We start from the raw sequence: 21,169 nt of genomic DNA on the forward strand, positions 1-21,169 counted from the left end.
GGGCATACTTTTAAAATATGATTCAATTTAGTTTGGAGTTTGTTAACATTCTAATTTGTAAATTTTTTTGCCAATTTTCTCTCGAAAAGTTCAAAAAGACGTTTTCTATGTTTATGCCCGGAGAATTACCAAATCTGTCCATTACTTCAATTTTTTCATTGAGGTTAACGTGAATCTTAAACCCATCTTGCATTGATATCAAAAGCTTTGAACGTCAAAAACCATTTTCGAAATCGTAGAATCAAAGTTCCCAAGCTCTTTTGTGTTGGTAATCCCTTATGGTGTTGTCCACAATATCAAAGGACCTTATCCTTTCTCTGGGATAGTAAGATACCTAATAGAGAGTATATTTGATTATTGGAATAACAAGTTGTTTTTTTAACAACTCAATATTTACTCATTTTTCATTTTAAACGCAAAACAAACTACACAAGTAACTATTTGTTTTGATATTGTTTTGTGAATACTGAGTTGCAGAAAAAACTGTATTAAGAAAATTATAAAACACTTATTTCTCGATTTTTTCTTTTTATCTTCGAATAAAACAATTCAGTTTTGATACAATATTGTAAAATTGTTCATTTTCTGATACCTACTTTTAACTTTTGAATCAAGAAAGTTGGTGAAAAATATTAAAGGTTGCATTCGTTTTCCAGTTTCCTCGGGCTTAGAGGTTGTGAAACCAGAAATCGTACAAAAACAATTTCTTACCCCTTCTTCCGGTCATCTTTTGCGCTCTAATCGAAAACTAGTTTAGTTTATAATTAGAACCCTATTGTGAGTTTCCTTTAGCAAACTTTATTTTTTTTTAGTACGGGCTAAATTAACCTTCAAAATTTAAGTGAACTCGCAGTATCATAGTGCAGAAAAGAAAAGACAATTATTTTTGGTTTTCAAAATTATATTTTCCATAACAAAATTATCATTATGATAACGTGTGTACTATTAAATTGGTAACAAATGTTTTTTTTTTAACAAAAAAGAAATAAAAACAAAAAAAAAAACAAACATTCTTAAGACATAGCAATTATAATATAATTTACTATTCTATTTTTGTTCAGCTTAAAATTTCAACTTTTTATTTAATCAGTTTATAGGTATTTAAATCAACTAACATTATTTACCTTGTGTTTTTTTTATTCAATTTTTTTTCTTGTTTCACTTAATGTTCTATTAATCTACAAGATTAACTTTAATTCATTTTCTATTTTTTGTTTTTTAAATAAAAAACAGAAATTAACAATAATAATTACATTTTATATATAGTTTAGTATTTTATATATATTTTTTCTAACTTAAATATTATCGCTGTTTTATTTTCGATTTATTTTATATATAAATACAAATAATCATAATTAACTAGAAAATGTTTTATTTTATAATTATTATTGATCCTTGGTTTTATAATATTTCAATTATTATTATTTTCTTATAGAAAACTGAGCTTGAATTTATAATTTATGAAGCATTTGGTGTTTCTTCTTCGTTTTTCTTGGCAATACTAAAGTAAGGCGCTGCGTTGTAATTGAAAACTTCAAAGTCGTACCTTTAAATAAATTTAAATATGATTTTTTGAAAAAAATTCGTTAAATATAAAAAAACATTACTTACTTATAATATTCATATAAGCCATCTAACTGCTTGCGGGTTAATTGCGAATAAAATGCTTGCAAGAGATCAAGTGTATTTTTACCCTTGCCAGAGTTACGCCATTCAGGCGCAATAATATGCTTTAAACGTGCCTTATCAATTAAATACACTTGATCATGCTCCAAAGTTTCGAATTTAATAATGATATCAAAATTTATCAAGCAAGGTGTACAAAACTTTGAAGCTGGTACTAAATGCATATCGATAAAATTATTACGATGGATCTCATCCAGCAGCCAAGTAACAAATTCAGCAAATGTTGGATACCTTGGTGTGTGACGATCAACTTTCTGGAAATAAAAGTGATACAAAAAAAATTTGAATTAGATTTTGTATCCAAAATATTTTTAAATTTAATATTCTTTTTATAATATAGAGATTATTATGGGTTCATATATTTTAAAAGTATTATCTGTACTTTTTTATTTGTTAAATCGATGTAGGACTTGAAATTTTTGAATTGACTCGCACTCAATGGAGCAATCTTTTAAAAATACCCTTAGTTCGAATTAAACCTCGTAAGTCGCAAGGGTCTTTAAATTTAAAATAAAGCTCATAGCCAAGAAAAAAGGTCCCGTATATCCTCCCTATTTTTCTAACCTGAGTAGTGAGGGTGACATTAAAAATTCATGTTGTTACAATGAAGAAACAAAAATCTCGGAGAATAGAATCGATACACATCATCTTTATACTTATACATATGTATATTGTAGGTTTATAAAGGAAGGTATATGTAGAATAGGTGTATAGTAAACAAAATATATGTTATCCACATCTGCCTTTATAGTTCCAAAAGAACTAAAAATCATATAAGTTAGTTACAGTTTTTTTTATGAAATAGCATAACTTGGTAGCATATACCTTCTTATTCTTGTGGATTTATTTGCTTAGATTTTAAAAAAATCTTGTTAATAATAGTTATTTAAAAAAAAAAATTAAAAAAAAAAACACAAAAAAAAGAACAGAAAATTGAAATAAAGTTTGGTACCTATGTAACATTGAAGTAATTTATTAATCTATACATACCACCTTAACATTTGGAAACACTAAGAAAATTCATTTTAAATTATTGTTTTTCTTTAAGAACAGAAAAATTGAAAATATTTTTAAAAATTCAAAAATTGTTTCTGAAAAAATTTTGTATAAGGCCATTCCAAAGTAACATATTGACACTTTTTTCCAGTATATCTCGTTTAAGAAGCAATCTTTTTTCTTGAAACTTGGTGGGTCTCACGGGCTCATAATCAAGTTGATGTTCTAGAAGTTTCAAGAAGTTTCGAAAAACTAATAAAACGTAGTCAAAATATTCCCAGATAAAGACGTTAACGGAGAGGACGCGTACTCGTCTGCTCCGTTACCTTCTTTGTCTGCTACATTTAATTAGTTTTTCGTAATACTTCTGGAACATCAACTACATTAAATTAAATTTCTATCATTTTTTTAATAAAATAGATATAACCTCTACTTTATTTCTTTATTGAAAAGTTTGAAGTTACCGGGTTCTGAAACCAAATAGCAAGTGCTTTCTTAAAAAAAATAAAAATCCTCGATTTTTTTTTTTACTTTTTTTCATTGTATTTAATCAAAACTAATTTTAAAATTTTTTTTAACCAACTACCTTATTTAGATTATTTAGAAAATTAACTTTTTTTATTGTATTAAGTCAATTTTTAAATTTATTTTTAAATGTTTTTAACCAACTTTCTAACTTAGATAGAAAATTAAATTTTCTATGAAATTGTCTTGGATTAGTTAAGTTAGGATTAGTTTTCGAGCTGCCACTGTTGCCGTTTTCTCAGAAATTCACCACTGGATTTAGTTGCATTTTGAATTAATTGATTGATTCCTTTTGGTTGGAGTGTGCGATAGAAAGATGCTATAATCAACAGAAGCATTAAGAATACAAAGTATAAAAGGATTCGCTCAAAAATTTAAAATCATCTTAAGTCTATTTATGATAACATTTTCAGTCGAGAGTTCTTTGATGAATGAATTTTTGTTTTTAAAGCTAGGTATTAATTCAATACTTCATTATTAGCTAGACAAACGAGCCGTTTTCTTGTCAATTTTAATAAAATAAAAGCTTATCATTTTATATTTTTAGAGACAACACAACAAAGCCTAATTATTGGTTTCAGTTTTTAATACAGAGGTAGAAAAATTAATACCAAAGTTAATTGTTCAAACTTAAAGGGACACTGTGGTGTATGCGTAACATTTTTTTCAAAAAAAAATTTGTTGGTTAAGAAAATTTATTTTTTGGTAGAAAAGCAATGAAAATAGTTTTGGATATTAACACATTTTTTATAAATACATTATGCAGTGATCCGTCGGAATTTTACATAATATGGGGTCTCAATAAGTTGTTAGATTAAGACCTTAGTAAGGGGCTTCAGTCACATTGACTTTTAGTTTGGTCTGATTATTTGGTATAAAAACTCTCCACTCGATTTTTCAAGACAATTTTTTTGAAATGTATAAATTCTTTTTTGTATTGTAAATGACCTATCCTTTTCTCGAATACATAAATATGCTAGCAGGTATGAAGATGAAATATCCTGATTTTTCTTCTTTAAACATTCTTCTTTTAACTCTAGTGTATACCAATAACGTTAAAAATGAACGAGTCTTTTCAAAAGTCGCCAATTTGACTTCACTAAATGATTTCCTTGCATTCGGTTACACTTTTTTGTAAGGAAAAACTCTTCGAATAAAAAATTCCTCAAAATCATCCTTAAGGTAGAATAAGCATAGAACGAAACCAAGCGAATACAAGTAGTTCATGCGGTGAACCCAATTTAGCGTTCAAAAGGCAACAGCGTTATATCGATCGCAACTGACATAAGGAAATTGACAATTTTTTTTTTTTGTGTTCAATTCAAAGTAAAATTTACTTTCATTCACTCGAGTGCATAAAAGTTACTTTTCGTTTTTATTTTTATTATTACCTTTCAATCATTTCTGACTTTTCTACCTTTATTCCACTTACAATGTGACACAAAAAGAAAACTACTGTACATCTCTTTGCGAGATGAAAAAATGTTAACAAAAAAAAAAAAACTTTAACTTACATGTTTTTTTCTATAAGTTCGCACAATTTTGCTTCCTAGTTTATCGTGAAATGAATGCGGCACAGCATACATAAACTTGTCCCTATAGGCACTCAATAGCCTCTCAAAAGGATGCCTTGCTATTATAAACGTGATTGAATCATTTTGTGCTTCTTGTAGCTGAAAAATAAAAAGAGAGTCAGAAAAAGAAAGAAAACGTTAAGACCTTTAAAAATCATTTTTTTTGGTTTATATTTGCATAACAAACTATAAAAAAGAAACTTAAAACTCATAAAAGCGTCAATTTAATGAAAAAAAAAAAAACAAACAAACAAACTTAAAAGTCTTAAGGGAGAAAATCAAAGCATCAAAAACACGAGAAAAAAAAACTTTAAGTAAGCAAACTTTAACACCCATCATCAGAGACTTACCTCCTCCAGAGTTACCCTGGGGTATCGCTTCCTTGCCAAAACCAATGGCACTTCGTTTGTTTTTTTTAGAAACTCTGGCGTGTATCCCGCTAAGATGTTGAAATTATACATCCAAGACGATGAAGCTGCCTTAAAAACATTACACCTGTTAAAGATTCAAAACGAAAAAAAAAGTTATACATAAAACGCTGAAAATTCCTTAAATTTCATTCAACACATCCGCAGGTGGTAGAATTATTATTGTTTTATTTTGTTTTGTTTTTGCATTTTCTGTTTAAAAATATGAAATGTTTATTTTTATTGTTTGAACCGAGTACGTACCAAATTATATGATATTTGTGATTGACTAAAAACTCCCACGGATTGGGTTTGTGCCAGGAGTCATTTCCTTTTGAATAAAAGAGACCATATCAAATGAAATATAAATTTTATTTCAAATTAATTATAGATTGATGGGGTGAGTGGGTGGGAGTGGGTGGGCTTACCTGCAGAATCTAAACCGTGTTCGGAACATTTCTCAGCCAAGTGTTTTCGCCTTTTGTCCATACGCTGTTCCACCATAAGCATATCGCTTTGTGATAAGGTTTGTATGGAATCATCGGGAATGATTGGGATCTTTGTGTCATTGACAAACTATTGAAGAGAAGATAAAAAAAGAAATATAATAAAGCTTAAGGTGGTTTTTTTTGTCATTTATCTGATGAAATGGTTATGAGGGTTAAAGGTTATTATACAAAAAGCTGTATTATATGAGTGTGGGTAGAAGATACATGATATACACCTCACAGGTCATTAAAAAAAGGACACAATTTTCTTCTTTTTGGTTTCCTGGAAGATTATACATACACATGTTGTATAATGTTTTCTAAACGTTGTTTCTGTGTTGCCCGAGGCTCACGTTTCGTACAGTACTAAAATTCTCTATAGCTTTAAAAGGGTTTGAACTTAAAAGTTGACAGGCACAGACTTTGTGGCCGAGAAATATTTAGCTTTTAATAGCATAACATTATGATGAGGTAACTGTATTTTGAGGAATATATTATAAGAAAGTCCAACAAAGAGATGAGTTTTTGGAACTTTGCGAAAATGTATTTTGAAATTTAGATATTTCAGTAGGTATAAGAAAGTGGAACGTTTTAGATTTTGAACTATAAGAATTTGTTTTCCAAATGTAAGTTGTCATATTACATTTTATTTTCTTATAAGACTTAAAAATAGTGTTGGAAATCTTTTTAAAAAAGACAAGGCGTGAAAAATTTAACTTGCCACAATCGATTAAAAGTTTTTGTAGGATGGATTAGAATAGAATTGTGTCTTTATTTAATGAGCGAGGTATGTTAATGTATGTATCTATGGTTCTGTACGCATTGAATTTCAAAGTAGATTTAGAGTTTGGTATTTTTTACACTAAGTATATTAAGGTCTACATATATAAAGCTCTAGTGTGTTTTTTGAACGAATAAAGTTAGTGAGTATGTATTTATAAGGTTAGGTATAGGTTTTGGTATTTAATAGGTGTAGGTGAATGTGATGAATATAATAAGTATTAACTCAAAATAAGGATCTGTTTCTACTAAAAACCTCTAACTAATTGGATTTGAATATATTTTTCGACATTAAAACTAGGGGGCTCTTAATTTTTTTTTTTTATAAATTTATACAATAGTACCTACAAGATATGAATACTTTTATTGACCCTAAGTAGTAGCTACATAAAAAAAAAATCCCATACTAAAAATTTATAACTTTATGTATTTTTGACTACATTATTTAATAAAGAATTTTTTGAAAGCTAGTAACATTAAAAAAGTTGTAAACATTTCGTTGCATTGAATATCGTCCTTAGATATTTTAGATATTTTTCAATACGATTTGTTGCACCCGAGTTAAAAAAAAAAATAAATGGACTAATTCTGGATCAACTGAATCGATTTGCTTTGGTTACCAGTCCTCTTACATTATGCTCCATTAGCAGGTATGTATTCTTATATTTATTAAAAGAGCTAAAAGCTTAGGTTGTAATCAAGATGGCTTCATATAGACTTAGTTTCTAACTTGGTCCGTTTATTTTTGAAAAATGTTTGAGATCGCAACTAGAATGAACAATGAAAAGCTACAACTAGCTACGCTCTTCCACTCTTGACAAAAATATTTCTAAAATTTTAAATAAATCCTAAATCCGAGGATATGATTGTATTAAGGTAATTATAATTAAGTTTCTTGTGAACAAAAATTTTCTAGTTCTTGTCAAAAATTTTATTAATTAGGCAAAACTAAAATTTATTCTTGGATAGATTCAAGGTACAATTTTTTTTGTGAAATGAAAAAAAAAAAAAAATTAAAACACAACGGCAAGACTTATTATATCGGACCTATAACTCCTTTTTCTTCAATTTTTTCTTAAGAAATTGCGTGAGTAGTTACAAAACAAAAAAAAATGTTTTCAGCACCGACATTTTGAATGATTTAAAGATCTTCAGTGTTGTTGATGATTTGTTCTCTATTTTGAGTTAAGAAAATTACCCCCTACATCCTTCTCGTACTTAAACGTTTGAAAAGAGTTTCCTTTTCAGAAAAAAAAAATCTTAAAAAAATTTGCAATAAAATTCAATATGACAACATTTTTTCTATTGCATTATAGTTTAGTTATTTTAGTTTTACTGACTTCAAAATTTTAATTCTATTCACAATTTCTATTTCACAATTTATCTTAAGTCTTAAATTGGTTTGGTCTACCAGACTAACATTTACATTTTAATTTTTACAGAAATATCTTATTTAAGAATAAAACTAATGTAATACTTTCAAAAATATAATTTTACAGTTATTTAAACAATTGTTTATACGTTAAAAACTTTCATTGATTACACTGGTTAACAAAATTAAACTTTTTTTTTGTTGCCGAAACAAAAATATACTTTTCTGAAGGTTTTCGGTGTGCTGAACTCGAATCTGAAGTCAAAAAAAATTAATCAGCTCCCGTTTTTGAAATATTACCGTTAGAAAATGCAGTACTTCGGACCTTATTCTTTTATATAAGGAAAATTTTTTGAGCATATTTAGTAACGGTTTTCATAAGTACTATTTACCACCTTTTTAAATCTGTTTAAATCTTTCCAAAATCTTTTTTACTGCCCGAGATATCCTAAGTTGTTTGGTATTTTTATAAATTTTATAAAGTCATTATCTTCTTTATGATATATGAAGCCAAACCCACTTACTTCAGTTTGAGATATCTCGGGCAATATAAAAGATATTGAAAAGATTTAAACAGGTGTCGAAAGATGAAAAACAGTTCTTATAGAAACCGTTACTAAATATGCTCAAACAATTTTCTTTATACAAAAGAATAAGGTCCGAAGAATTCAAAAAAACGTATTTTTGCATTTTCTAACGGTAATATCTCAAAAACGGGAGCTGATTAGTTGTTTCTGACTTCGGATTCGAGTTCAGCACACCAAAAACCTTCAGAAAAATATATTTTTGTTTCGGCAACAAAACCCTTGTAAACCAGTGTTATACATGTTCTGTATCGCAAAACATTCAGACTATATTGGTATAAAAGATTCCAACCGCGTTCTCCATTTATCAGTTCTATGGTTTCTTCTAAACTGAGCATATCAACTCCAAAGTATCTCTTGCGGAATTCTTTAAGAATTGGACAAACTCCCAGAAAATAGAACACGTCCTCACGTTCTCTTCGTTTGCGTAAATCGCACAACATAGGAAGATCGGGACGGTGAGGGATGAAATTTAGGTTGAGGAGTTCACCTCTAACATTAAGGATCATACTGATTTTATGTATAGTGTTATCCGTCAAGAAGTAGGTCTGTTGCTCTAAAAAGTGGTTAACTTTATAGAACTATTGCCATATTAAAACATGATTAGATTAGATTTTTTAAATGAAAAAAAAAAAAAAACTACACGTTTGGGTTGCATTTTCTATTGTTAAAGTTTATTAGAATAAGCTTGTAACAATTCATAAAAGAATTAAATTTTTGAAAATCACTAAAACATTTTCTTAAATGAGCTTGACTTAATCGAGATATGGTTTTAAGAAAATCATTTTATACAAAACAAGTTTTCTGTAAATTTTAGTATCGGGCATATTTTTAGACATCTATTGTCCTCATTCGCCATTATTGCTCTCTGGTTGATGAAAAAACCAAAGGCCTCTTTTCAGTTAAGCAATTGCCAGAGATTTTAATTGGTAAAATATTGTCAATGCTAATACATTTGTACTTAACTCAATTTTACTTCTGATTTGCAATTAGATATGGTGCCATGAGAAGTTTTTTTTTTTTTTTAATTCGATTAAACAACTAATCATGGAAAATGTTGATATCTGCTTTAGAAATTTAATTTTACAATAAGTTATTACAATGCTTCATAATATTTGAATTTCAATCTTTCATATTAAACAATTTGCCATTAACTTTGTCGTTCCAATTTAATAACTCACAAAGTTCGTTTACTGTAATACAAATAAGCCATTTCAGCATTAAAATTTCAAATGAGCTGACAGTGTTTTTTAATTTTATGTAAAAAGCACTGTAATAAAAAATAGTGTCAATGTCCAAAAAATCCTGAAAGCAATAGGTCTGTTAAAAGAAAAAAAAAAGAAAAATAACGTTAACAAAATTGGGTAAGTACTGGAGAGCAGATGCAAAAAGGATGTTTGGTCTTTTTTGTTTTTTATTCTTTTCTTGGTAAGTGAATGTGCTCGTAAAAAAGCTAAGGACACTTAATATTGAGTTTAAAGATGCCATCTGTAATGGCACAAAATATATAGGTATAGATAAAGATAGATAGGAATAAGTCTTTTTTTTTTGTTGCTATCACACTATGCGCGGACGACAGGGAATTGGGTTAATGGAAGTAAGCTAGTTGGTAACACGTGCTGTGTTTGCACTGTGTGTCTATGTCGTCGATGTGGGCGCTATGTAATTTTGTTAGTGATATGAAGAGAGTGTATTGTTGGTGTGTATATGTTTAAAATATCCTGCCAAAGGAAATTAAATAATAAAAAAAATTGTTTTTGAAGCCTTCAAATTCATAACGCAATATAGATAATAGGGGTAAACTACCCCCGGTATATGTTCATAATATAGGAAACGGGTGTTTCTTATCTCCTAATATTCTGTCAATAACAGAGATACCTACAAATTTTTAAAATTATTTGAAGGGAAGACATCATGACATAAGGTTCAAATATGGTTACTGATGGTTACTGTTTGATTTTCTGAGATAATTGGAAGTTTGAATCGAGAGACATTGTATTTGTACAAATTTTGTTGTCAAGACTCCTGTGATTTTAAAAGTTCAACCCTTGGTTAAATTGAAATTTCAATTTTAAAAAAACAATTTTAAAACCAACTGGAAAAGGCAAGAAACTGTCTATTTTCAACTTCCGGACAAAGCGGAAAATGGAATTTGCTAAAAAAAAGAAACTGCTTTGGATAAAGAGACATATTTCCTGTGGTTTACCCTTTTAAAGCCTGCATGAAAGTTAAAGGATTTCTCATTTGAGCCCATAAACTTTATTATTTGTAGTTCACTCAAGTTCATTCCTATATAAGAACGGTTCTACATTAAAAATAAAGTCATTACATATTTCCCACAATTATTTAAAGAATTTCGTAGGCTTAGTTGTCAATTATCGTGTGGACAATTATTTTTCCCAAAATAGCAGGCTTACAAAAGAAATACTTAAATTAAAGGTTATGTACTTCTATAATAAACCATAATTAGTCAATTAACAAAAGAACAAACTTTTTCTGTAATTTTGCCATAGTTTATTTACATATACTCTCTGCAATATGCCATTATACTTTTGTTAGAATAAAAGACATCCAATGGATAATTTGATCACCTCTTATAATATAACAAAACTTATCAAGCACGAACCGTGAAATAATTATAACCTTCTATATAATATGTAAATTAATGACGTCCATGTAACCGTCAAGCAAATATTTTAATCTACATGTCGTTGTGTTTCTTTCTTCGCTAGTGAATATATATGTATATGTATATAGGGTGTTGTGTTGTGTTAAGGGTGGAAAATTTTTGAATTCTCATAGTATAAGAGATTTTTTTTAGTTTTGGTATACATTTATACCGAAGTTTTTACTTTTAGTGAACTGGCAAAAAAACAAAACTATTTTTTTGACGAGCTTAGAAAATGAATATTTTTAAATGAAATATGTAATGGCCAATTTTTGGGTAATTTGGTCTAATTTTTTTAAGTTTAAGCCATTAAATCCAAGTTTAAATCTGTTAAAATTCAACTCCTACCTTTCAAAGCCGTTTCTTATATTCGGTTCTCTTCGTAAGGCCTAATTTCGATTACTGGTTGACATTTTTGATATAATCTTATCGTAAATGAGTTTAGTAAGTTACTAAAATGGTTTTGACATTTTACTAAATCGTTTAAAATTGTGCCTCATTATTTTTCTGCACAGCATAAATACTCTCGAAAGTGTACCAATTTAAAAGACTTTGTAATGATGATAAAAAAAACTCCAAAAAACTCCATAGAAGTGTTGAAAAGCCATGAAATTATGCCTAAAATTCTTAAATTTTCTACTTTAACACCCTGTTATCAAAATAAACTCAAAACCTTAGATATAATATAATATTTGCCATTGTGTTAATATTTATTTTTAGAAATTAGTGTAGTTTTTGACTTTTAATCATTTTTTATGAAATACTATTTCTAATACCAAGTAAATGTCCTCCTACTGAATTTACAAGAAATAAAAAAAAAAAATAATAATGTATATACTTCCAATAATGATGAACATGTCGTTATTAACAGCTAAAACGCGTTTTTGCGAACGAAATATCTTTAAGGTGTGTTTCTATAATTCTTTTTCAACATGTTATATGAAAATATAAAGTAAATAAAATCCAATTAAGACAAAGTGGTGGACGCATGGGAAACGTGACAAATCAAAACAAACATGATGCGTGTGTGCCTTCCTTCTAAGATTAAAGTGATATATAGTGTGTACGTCTAGGGTAGGATTTTTTTTTTTTTTTTGCAATTAAATTTAATTATGTTTGTCTTGGGAGTCAGATAGAATATATGTTTGTACCTTGTACGGAAGGGTTTCTCTTAAAGACTTAACAGCAATATACTACACCTAGGTTATAAAGTCTAGGTAAACACATAATAAGTTTGCTTCTCTTATTTTACACTATATGACATTTAATTTTGCAAAGCTAGAAACATTTTTCTGGTAAAATTCATTCATAATCCATTTCTCATTTAAATGGAAAATTTTTTAATTATATTGCAATTAAAGACTACAATAATAACCACACCTTTTAAGTAATTTAGTTACATTTGTATTTAGTTTTACGGGGAAGTACCAGCCGCATTAAAGATTTAATAACAGTTCTTTAAGAAAATGTTGATACAATTTAATCACACATTATAAAATGGGGGGTTTTCAAGAAACGCGTTTTGATGCAAGTGAATATTTTAAGATTTAAGATTAAGATGAGGAACATGAACAGCTTAATAATATTTTATTATAGTTTAACAGACATCATTCCTTAAAAAATATCATTACATAAACAAATTATCCAGTATTTAATCGATTCAAGTCGATATTTAAAAATGTTTTGTTTTTTAATAAATGTATTCAAACATTCGGTATTTCGTAAGCCAGCATTTAATAATACTCTAAGGCTCTAAAGTTCTAACTTTAAAGATAATTGTGAGTTCATCAATTGTAAATATTGTACTTAATTTCAATATACATACATACATATATTGGCATTGAAGTCAATTTTTTACAATTTTAAATTTCAACCATTCAGTACGATTATAACAATGTATGATTTAAATTCTGTATTTCCCTGGAATTACTTAAAAATGACTTTTACCAAATTTCCATCCAGCCAACACAATGCAACACAATGTTAAACTCGTTTAAGGTATTCAATATAATTTCTTTTTTTTTTATTTTATATTACATAGAAGCATAACTTAAGTAGTACCATTTAGGAAAACAAGGACCATTTAAGAGGTTTTAAAATATTACCAAAAATAAAAATTTTAAAGAAGCATTAAAATATGGAAAAAATAAATAAGATTAACCACATGGTTTAGTTATGTTTTATTTACATAGGTATAAGATGAATAATTAAAAAAAAAAAACAATTTTTGTGCTAAAAACAAAATTTGCTAAATTTTAAAATTGTATTGTTAGTGTTTTTTTTAACCATTCAGAAGAATCTCAATGATTTTATTGTGAAATAATTTGATTTAATTCCGTATCAATATGACATTTAACAGAGTAATTAACTTTTTTAAAAAACTTATTGAAATTAGTTTTTTTTTATCTTATTTTATTTGTTTTGTTTTTCAATCCAAAAATGAGGCTTCACACAAATTAGTGAGTCTTCACACAAAACAGATCACGGAATTAGAAAATTAAAAATATTCACTTAAATTATATGTCTCATTTATTGCCTTAAGTAGTGTTCTTATCTATTTTTCAAAAATTACTCCTCAAAAGTAACGATTAAAAACACCAAGTGTTTTTTGAAAAACTTGTGTGATTTTTATGGAAAATTGATTTCGATACATGAAAAAACAAAAATTATGAAAAGTGTCCTATAACTATCCCATAAAAATACAATGAGGCTCAGACAAGTTAAAGTCCTCAATTGGTTTTTAGTGGATATATGGAAGGCTAAGATCTGAAGTGAACCAAGTCACAAAAAGTGAATTCGGAGATATAACGAGTTTTAGTAAAGATGCTGCCTGAATCTTATGGTGAATATTTTTTCGAACAAATGACAATCTGAATCAAAACACTTTTGGATCAAACTAATGACCTTAGTAGATTCAAACCTTGAGCAGATTTTAGCGTTATATTTGGGTTTCTTTCTTTTTTTTTGACTTGGTCCGTTTCAGGTGTGAGACCTCCATATCTGTCTATATGTATATAGAAAAGAATAGTAATTCATTCACCATCGATGTTATTAAATTTTAAAACAAAACAAATTCTTCGTCATATCATTATCCTGGTATCCTTTGGCAATATCTTGTGCTCTGGCCAAATTTATGAAGTACCACACAATCTGCATCATTAGTCATATAATAATCAAATCCGCAACATTATCAAATAAGTAAAAAAATTGGGGTACACTGCGGCGTATGCGTAACTTTTTTTTCAAAGATAGTTAATTGTTCGTTTTTAATTTAAAAAATCTATACAGTCATCAACAACCAAAAAGATATTTTTATATCTTATATCTAGTAGTTGATCATAAAATATAAAAAACTTCATAACTCATGGCTAATACATTATAAGCTAACTAAGAGGGAAGCAATATAATATAACAAACAAAAACAAAAAAAACAAAAAAATTGCAAAATTTATATTCTCACTTGGAAATGGGAAACTCGTGTATACTATTTCTATCTAAAGCAAACTTAAAATGAAAATCATATAAAGATATTTTGTTTCATCTTGAATTTTTTTCTTAAATATGTTTTACTTGCTTATAAAATTAAAAATTAATATTTACGTCTTTTTTCTTTGGAAACTTTTTCCTAGGACTTCCGACAATTTTCTCTCGCAGCTGCTTGGATGGTCCAATCAGCATTAAAGGATATCGAAACGAATTGTCTGAGAAGGGTTTCTTTTTATATCCCTAAAAAATTGCATATTATTTTTAAGTACAGTGGTATAAGGTAGATATATACATTTTTACTTTAATCATTTATTTAAATTGGTAATTTATTTTTTAATGTGCAAACGCAAGGTATGATATTATTTTATTTAGTTTTTTTTTTGTTTAGAGGAGATAGGAAAAGCTGAGTGAGAAAATGTGAAAATTTTGAATTCCATTTATGTGCAATTTCTAAATATAGACTTGTATATAAAAATATTCATGGAGAAGAAAAAAAAAATATAATTGTTTAAAATATAATTTGACTTTGGTAGAGAAGAGAACAAAAAGAAAAAAAAATATAAGAAAAGAAAAGCTAAAAGTTTATTTTACAATTTTAAGGCTATCAAAAGATATTTATGATTGATCGATGAAAAGAGGCAATATTAAGTTTTAAAAACATCTGTGGCAAAATATTTAATTCAATTCGAAGAGGGGTAGATGGAAAAATTTGATGAAAATTCTAAATGTAAAATTTAAATAATTTTAAAGAATCTAACTGCATCTGCTTTAAATTTTTTTATTATTATTCTAGATGGGGTTTATTTGATACGCAGTTTGCATTTCGTTCAGTAAGAATATGAGTGCTCTTCTATTCAATTTTACAAAATGAATTCACTTTATTCAAACTTATAAGCAATCTACACTTAATTTTCATCTAAAAACCCGGTTGAAGGTGATGCAATTCATATATATGTTACTCGTTATAGACATTTTCTCGCCGCTACCGTGTAGAACATCGACATCAACGCTAGATATAATGGTTTTGAAGTTTTTTGATTGTGCATTTGATCGCATCTATTTGAATTTGAATGCGCAATTTAACATGATAAAAAGCAACAATAACAAACGAACAAAAAAAAAAGAGACGAGAATAATCAATGAACAATTTCAATTGAAATTGTAAAATTTTGCAAAGCTATTTTGTTACATTCATTCTTATATGTGCATTTGGATATGTATACTTTGTGTTACTGACAAAACAAATAAATCCTAATTGGTAAGAAATCGTTGTATAAAGTAATTGATGGGATTGGTTTCATATACAAATATAGGCAAATGCATAGTGATGCCAGTTTAATTCAACTTATACAGGTCTTATCTAGTAAAGAGTTTAATTAATTAAATTAAAATTATATTGATGATCCAAATGTACCTTAGGATTATTTGGTATAAATCGAAATAAATCATAGATTTCAAATGTATAAAAGGGATTCGTTTATGATGGGAGTTTAATTTATTTGTACAAATCGGATTTAATTTTTCATTCACAACAATAATGGATCCATTTAATTAAAAGCATCTGCATGTAAATACTTCGCTTGTTTGTAAATATTATAAAATTCCAGATACCTATATACCTAATGTTTGAAATTTTATTAATGTCAGGTCAGCTGTGCTATTTAACAGCTCGCAATCGTTCTTTTATTATGATAAAATGGTTGAAATGGGTAAACTGCTTGCGCTATAGTTATATAAGTGACCTAAAGGTACAATATTTAGAAATTTACCAAGAAGACTGGCCATCTTAAAATAAGCATACAAATTTTCTTAATTTCTTATGCACTGCTAAACAAAGTATTTCGATCCAAAAAAAAAAGAATCATTTTAAATCAAGCTGAAAATCCTTTTATTTTTCCTTGATCTTTTAATTTCAATAAGTACGTGCATCTGCATACAATTAAAAAGAAATCTTTTAGAAATCTTTTAAAGATTTAAAAATATTTAAGAAGAAAATTCTTATTAAAATGAAATAAATTCATTTTGATTTAAAGTTTTTTTTATTTAAAGTTTACACAGATAAATTTAAAAAGAGCATTATTTAGATTTTAAGTACCATCTTTTTCTATGTGTAGAGGAGTGCATCGACAGATATTCAACATGGACGAAACGGATATCACAACGGTTGCAAAGAGTCTCGAAAAAATGTTTGTGATAAAAGGCATAAAATAAGTTGGATCTGTTTCACAGAGAAAAAAGCTTCGTACCGTTGAAACTTGTATGAGTTCTGATTAGAGTGAATTTAGCATTTAAAAAAAAGCTAAGTTACTTTTTATAGCCACTTTTCAACGCTTATAACCAGGGATAGGATGTTGTGGAATTTGCCTTTTTTTCTTGCTCAATCGTACGACATTATAGATTAAAAACAAACACGTTTCACATCCCCCTCGTTCCAAATATATGTATTTTATTTTGCCTTTTTTTTCCTTTTCTTTAGTTATTGCCTTTTTTTGCCTTTTCTCTTGTTATTGCCTTTTTTGCCTTTTCCTTTGTTTTTTATCTTTTTAGCGTCTTTAAAGTAATGCTTACACACAAAACACTCAAATATACAAACAAAAAGCTTAAGGCCATTTGCTGAATCGAAACTTAAATAATTTATGTTGAACATAAACTCTTATTCCCTACTTTTTCCTCTGCGTAAACTGTCACATAAGGGTTTGTGTAGAACTAAAATGCTTAAGTTTCGATTCAGAAAACGGGTCTAACTTACTCAGTACATTACTTACTCAATAGTTACCCCACACAAACAAAATTTAAGTGAAAAAATCTACCTATATGCAACTTGTTTGTCTGCTATTGCTACCATTTATTGTCTTCTACGTTCTATTGCGCGGCCGACACGTATCAGGGTTCTAAAGCTAACTTACTCAATTTACAATACTCCATTGAAGAAGTTCTCCAGATTCTGGACATATTCAAGAAAGATTTGGAAGCTGCGAAAGGGGCAGTCGCAAAAGATGTTTTTGAGAAGTACAGATCAATTTTTTGGTAAATAAGGGACTCGAGAGAGTTGAACAAATAAATTGCGTAATACATGGGAACACAAATCAAGAGCTCCCGGCAAATGTTGAAGTGGGTTATGTCGAGTGCTTTAATTGGGGTCCATTCGTCTCAACAGATGTAGAGAGATCTTTTAGCTCCTTTAAAGCACTCTTAAGGGACAATCGCAGGCGCTTGTTAACTGAAAATTTAAAAAAAACTCTTGATTGTTCAAAATTACTGCAATTAATTTTTATATTTCATGCTTTCTCTCAATAAATGCCTTTTTATGCCTTTTTGGGAGTTTTATTTTGCCTTTTTTAAGTTTTTAGGTCCACAAGATCCTATCCCTGCTTATAACATTTTTTTTTCATGGTAATGTATTAGAAGAATTATTTTAAAATATGACTTATCAAAAAAAAACTGATGGAATCCATGCATTTGTCGCAGAAATGTGAAAAAACTTATGATTATACAATTAAAATAATTTATTATGCACTTTGGTACCAATAACTTCCTAGTAACTTTAGATTTGATAAAAAAAACTATTACCATTCTGCAATCCCCCCTTAGGACGCGCATATTTATAAAAAAGTTGGCCACCTACATTCCTATAGATTTTTTTTATAGGTACCACAGGTGTTTTAAATTTTTCATAAAATATATATTTTTTTTTAGATTTTGCATCGAAAAACGAATTTAAATATTTTTTCAAAGAAAAAGTGCAACAGCTATAAAAGTTTAGGGTTAATTTCAATTGTATATTTGCATTGATAAAGCTAACCACTCAATCGACCACTCATAACAGAAAGTCTACTAGTACACTGGTAACAAACTACCCAGTACCCAGTAATAGATTGGGATTCAGGTAGGTAGGTAGGTAGAGATGGCGGTCACAGCAAACCGTGCTTGATGATCCAATTAGCGCAGAATGCGCCGTTTTGATACCAAAACTCATGAAACCTGTGAGTGATAAATGGATTTATTTGAAATAAATTTTAAATTGGTTTTAAAAAAGAGGGAAAAACAAGTGTTAGGACGTCCTAAATCCACTTTGTTGCATTGAGGAACTAAATCAAGTCTTTGATCTTTGATTCTGAGATGTTGTCTATGACATTAAAGAATTCACTCCCCAGAGAGAGTGCTCTATTTCTAGCGAGGGCAGGACATTGGCATAGAAAATGGAATGGACCGTTTCTTTTTCTTGCTGGTCCAAGCAGCTGCGACAATAAGTATTGTGCGGTATACCCAACTTTGCTGCATGTTCCCCTATAGGCCAATGTCCTGTGTACACCGCAACGATTCTGCTAATGTATTTTCTGGGTCTGGAGTTCAAATCATTGGATTTGGATTTCTTGTAGGTGGGCCAGATTTTACTAGATATAACGCAGCTAGTCAACCTATTATTAGCTTTTGTTAAATAGTTTGAGAAGATATTGCCCTTCATGACTCCTATTGGAATGTAAACTGCTTCCGCTAGCGACTCATGAAGGGCCGATCCTTACCTGACCAGTTCATCCGCTTTTTCGTTGCTCTCAAAACCACTATGTCCTGGAATCCAGACAAGAGTGATTGTGAGGCTTTCGCTTAGCAATGAGAGTTGCTCTCTGCACTGCTGAACCAGTTTGGATGATGTCGTGACCGAAGAAATTGCTTTTATAGCTGCCTGACTATCTGTTAGTATAGCTACATTCTGGGTTTGATTTAAATTTATTCTTAGTAAATTGCAAGCTTCCTTAATTACCAGCAATTCTGCTTGAAACACGCTTCCAAAATTTGGAAATCGAAAGGATTTTGAAATATTAAGGGATTCCTGATAGACACCCGCACCAACCCCACAGTCCATTTTTCAGCCATCAGTGAAAATGCAAGTGTCGATTGGGATTCAATTTTGATGTTCTTTAATATACATATCTATATGAAGTTTTGTAGCATAGCGTGAGCCGAATAAATTTTTAGTGTACCTACTTAAATTTTAACTAAACACACATTGTATATATTTGTACCTCCGTTCCCAAAATGTACTTTCGGTTAAAAACCAATCGAGACTTTTCTTAAGCACTTATATTAAAATTTGTATTAACATACAAACGATTTTGTTTGACAACTTTCCACTCTTATTAAACATATTTGGGCTTTTCGACTTCATATTACTTGTATAGTCAACAAAAAAAGCCGCATAAGTATCTAATTAATTGTTAAATGCTTGAGGGTTAGATTTATATAATATACACAAACGTACATATGCTACTTACACGTGTTTTTATATTCAATTTCCGGCGTTTCATTAAAATAATTCGCACTCTTCTTAATTATTTTTTTTCCCTAAGAACCATATTTATAATCACATAGATATACTTATACCTACAAAGTATAAATTGCTCTTTATATATGTATAGTAGAAAATTAAAGCAAAAAAGCTTGCTGCTGATTCAGGAAGAATCATGTCAAGAAATCATTACACTTAACAAACATTCGTATACCAAAAACAGCACCTCCTATACTTTCTACCACCATCACTAGAAAACGTATAGTTGATATACAATATCGATTATTCCGCAAATAACATTAATCACAGGAATTTATCAGTCACGTTTATGTTCCATTTGTCTTTCTGTTTTGGTGCTGGCGTTGGTGCTGTCACCGCCCTCCACTACCAACTAAAACCCTCCAACTAAAGGTACCCACTCAGATGACATCCCACGCGATTTCATTGAAACAAACACGAAACTCTTTCTTCAACCACCCCAACCCTATTTGTCATCCCTTACCAAAAAATAAATAATCAACAGCAACACACACACACACATTGCATTATTTATTAAGGACTCTTTCATAGCACACAGACAAATTATGACTTCATTGATTATTATCTGCGATAACACTGAAATGCATTAGAGAGTAGAGAGTCAAAGAGGGGTAGAATTGAAATATTGATGAACGATTCGATATTTCGTCAAAGAACCTCCTTTGCCGTTTGGTTATGTTTTTTTTTTTTTTTTTTACGTCAGCGTCATCAATTATTATTGTTCCACCTAATTGCCTTCATTTAAAAGCATTTATCCTTTGAGTTGTTTTTTTTTTTTTTGTTGCTTTTTGCAAATGATTTTCTCCGCCCTAATGCTCAAAGAAAATTCCATCAGCTGTAATGGCTTTGGTTATTATTTACATTAACCCATTTGGATCAACTGTTAAGTGTACAAATCTATCGATTACACATTAACATTATGCCAGTGAAAAGAAAAATATTGAGCCTGTGATCGAAGTAACAAATGTAAAGAGATACATCATTGATGGGTCGCATGAACTTGATGGTAACTCGGGCGTATACGTAATATTTTTGTTTGTTTCTTAATTTATTCAGTTTAGAAAACCCTTTATTCGAATCACGCAAAGAGACAGAACTGGCATATTTTGAAATCTTATTCTTTCGTATTTTCCCTTAGTACTAAATTTGTGCTGATTTATTTTTTTTTCTTCAATCTTATTACTTCCCCTAAAAGCCTACATATCGTACCTTTTTATCAGAAAAAAATAAAAATATTATTTTTGTTTTTGTTTGGTCGTTGTATTGATATCGATGAA

The 21,169-nt window shown here is 28.9% G+C and overlaps 1 protein-coding gene across 2 annotated transcripts in view; it reads right to left on the bottom strand.

Moving 5' to 3' along the window:
* Positions 1-1,142: 1,142 nt before the first annotated feature.
* Positions 1,143-21,169, bottom strand: part of LOC129909181 (carbohydrate sulfotransferase 11) — a 34,544-nt gene continuing 14,517 nt past the window's right edge. The window contains exons 2-8 of one of the 2 annotated variants that reach the window (XM_055986190.1): positions 14,681-14,806; positions 5,617-5,764; positions 5,453-5,519; positions 5,132-5,276; positions 4,722-4,880; positions 1,612-1,940; positions 1,143-1,546 (exon numbers count right to left, since the gene is read on the bottom strand). In XM_055986190.1, the coding sequence (XP_055842165.1) occupies positions 1,459-1,546; positions 1,612-1,940; positions 4,722-4,880; positions 5,132-5,276; positions 5,453-5,519; positions 5,617-5,764; positions 14,681-14,806 (1,062 nt within the window). In that variant the 3' untranslated portion in view covers positions 1,143-1,458. The remainder of the gene's footprint in view (positions 1,547-1,611; positions 1,941-4,721; positions 4,881-5,131; positions 5,277-5,452; positions 5,520-5,616; positions 5,765-14,680; positions 14,807-21,169) is intronic. The other variant, XM_055986191.1, reaches the window with a different exon arrangement.

Source organism: Episyrphus balteatus, chromosome 2 (genome assembly GCF_945859705.1).
Source record: "Episyrphus balteatus chromosome 2, idEpiBalt1.1, whole genome shotgun sequence".
Taxonomy (NCBI): domain Eukaryota; kingdom Metazoa; phylum Arthropoda; class Insecta; order Diptera; family Syrphidae; genus Episyrphus; species Episyrphus balteatus.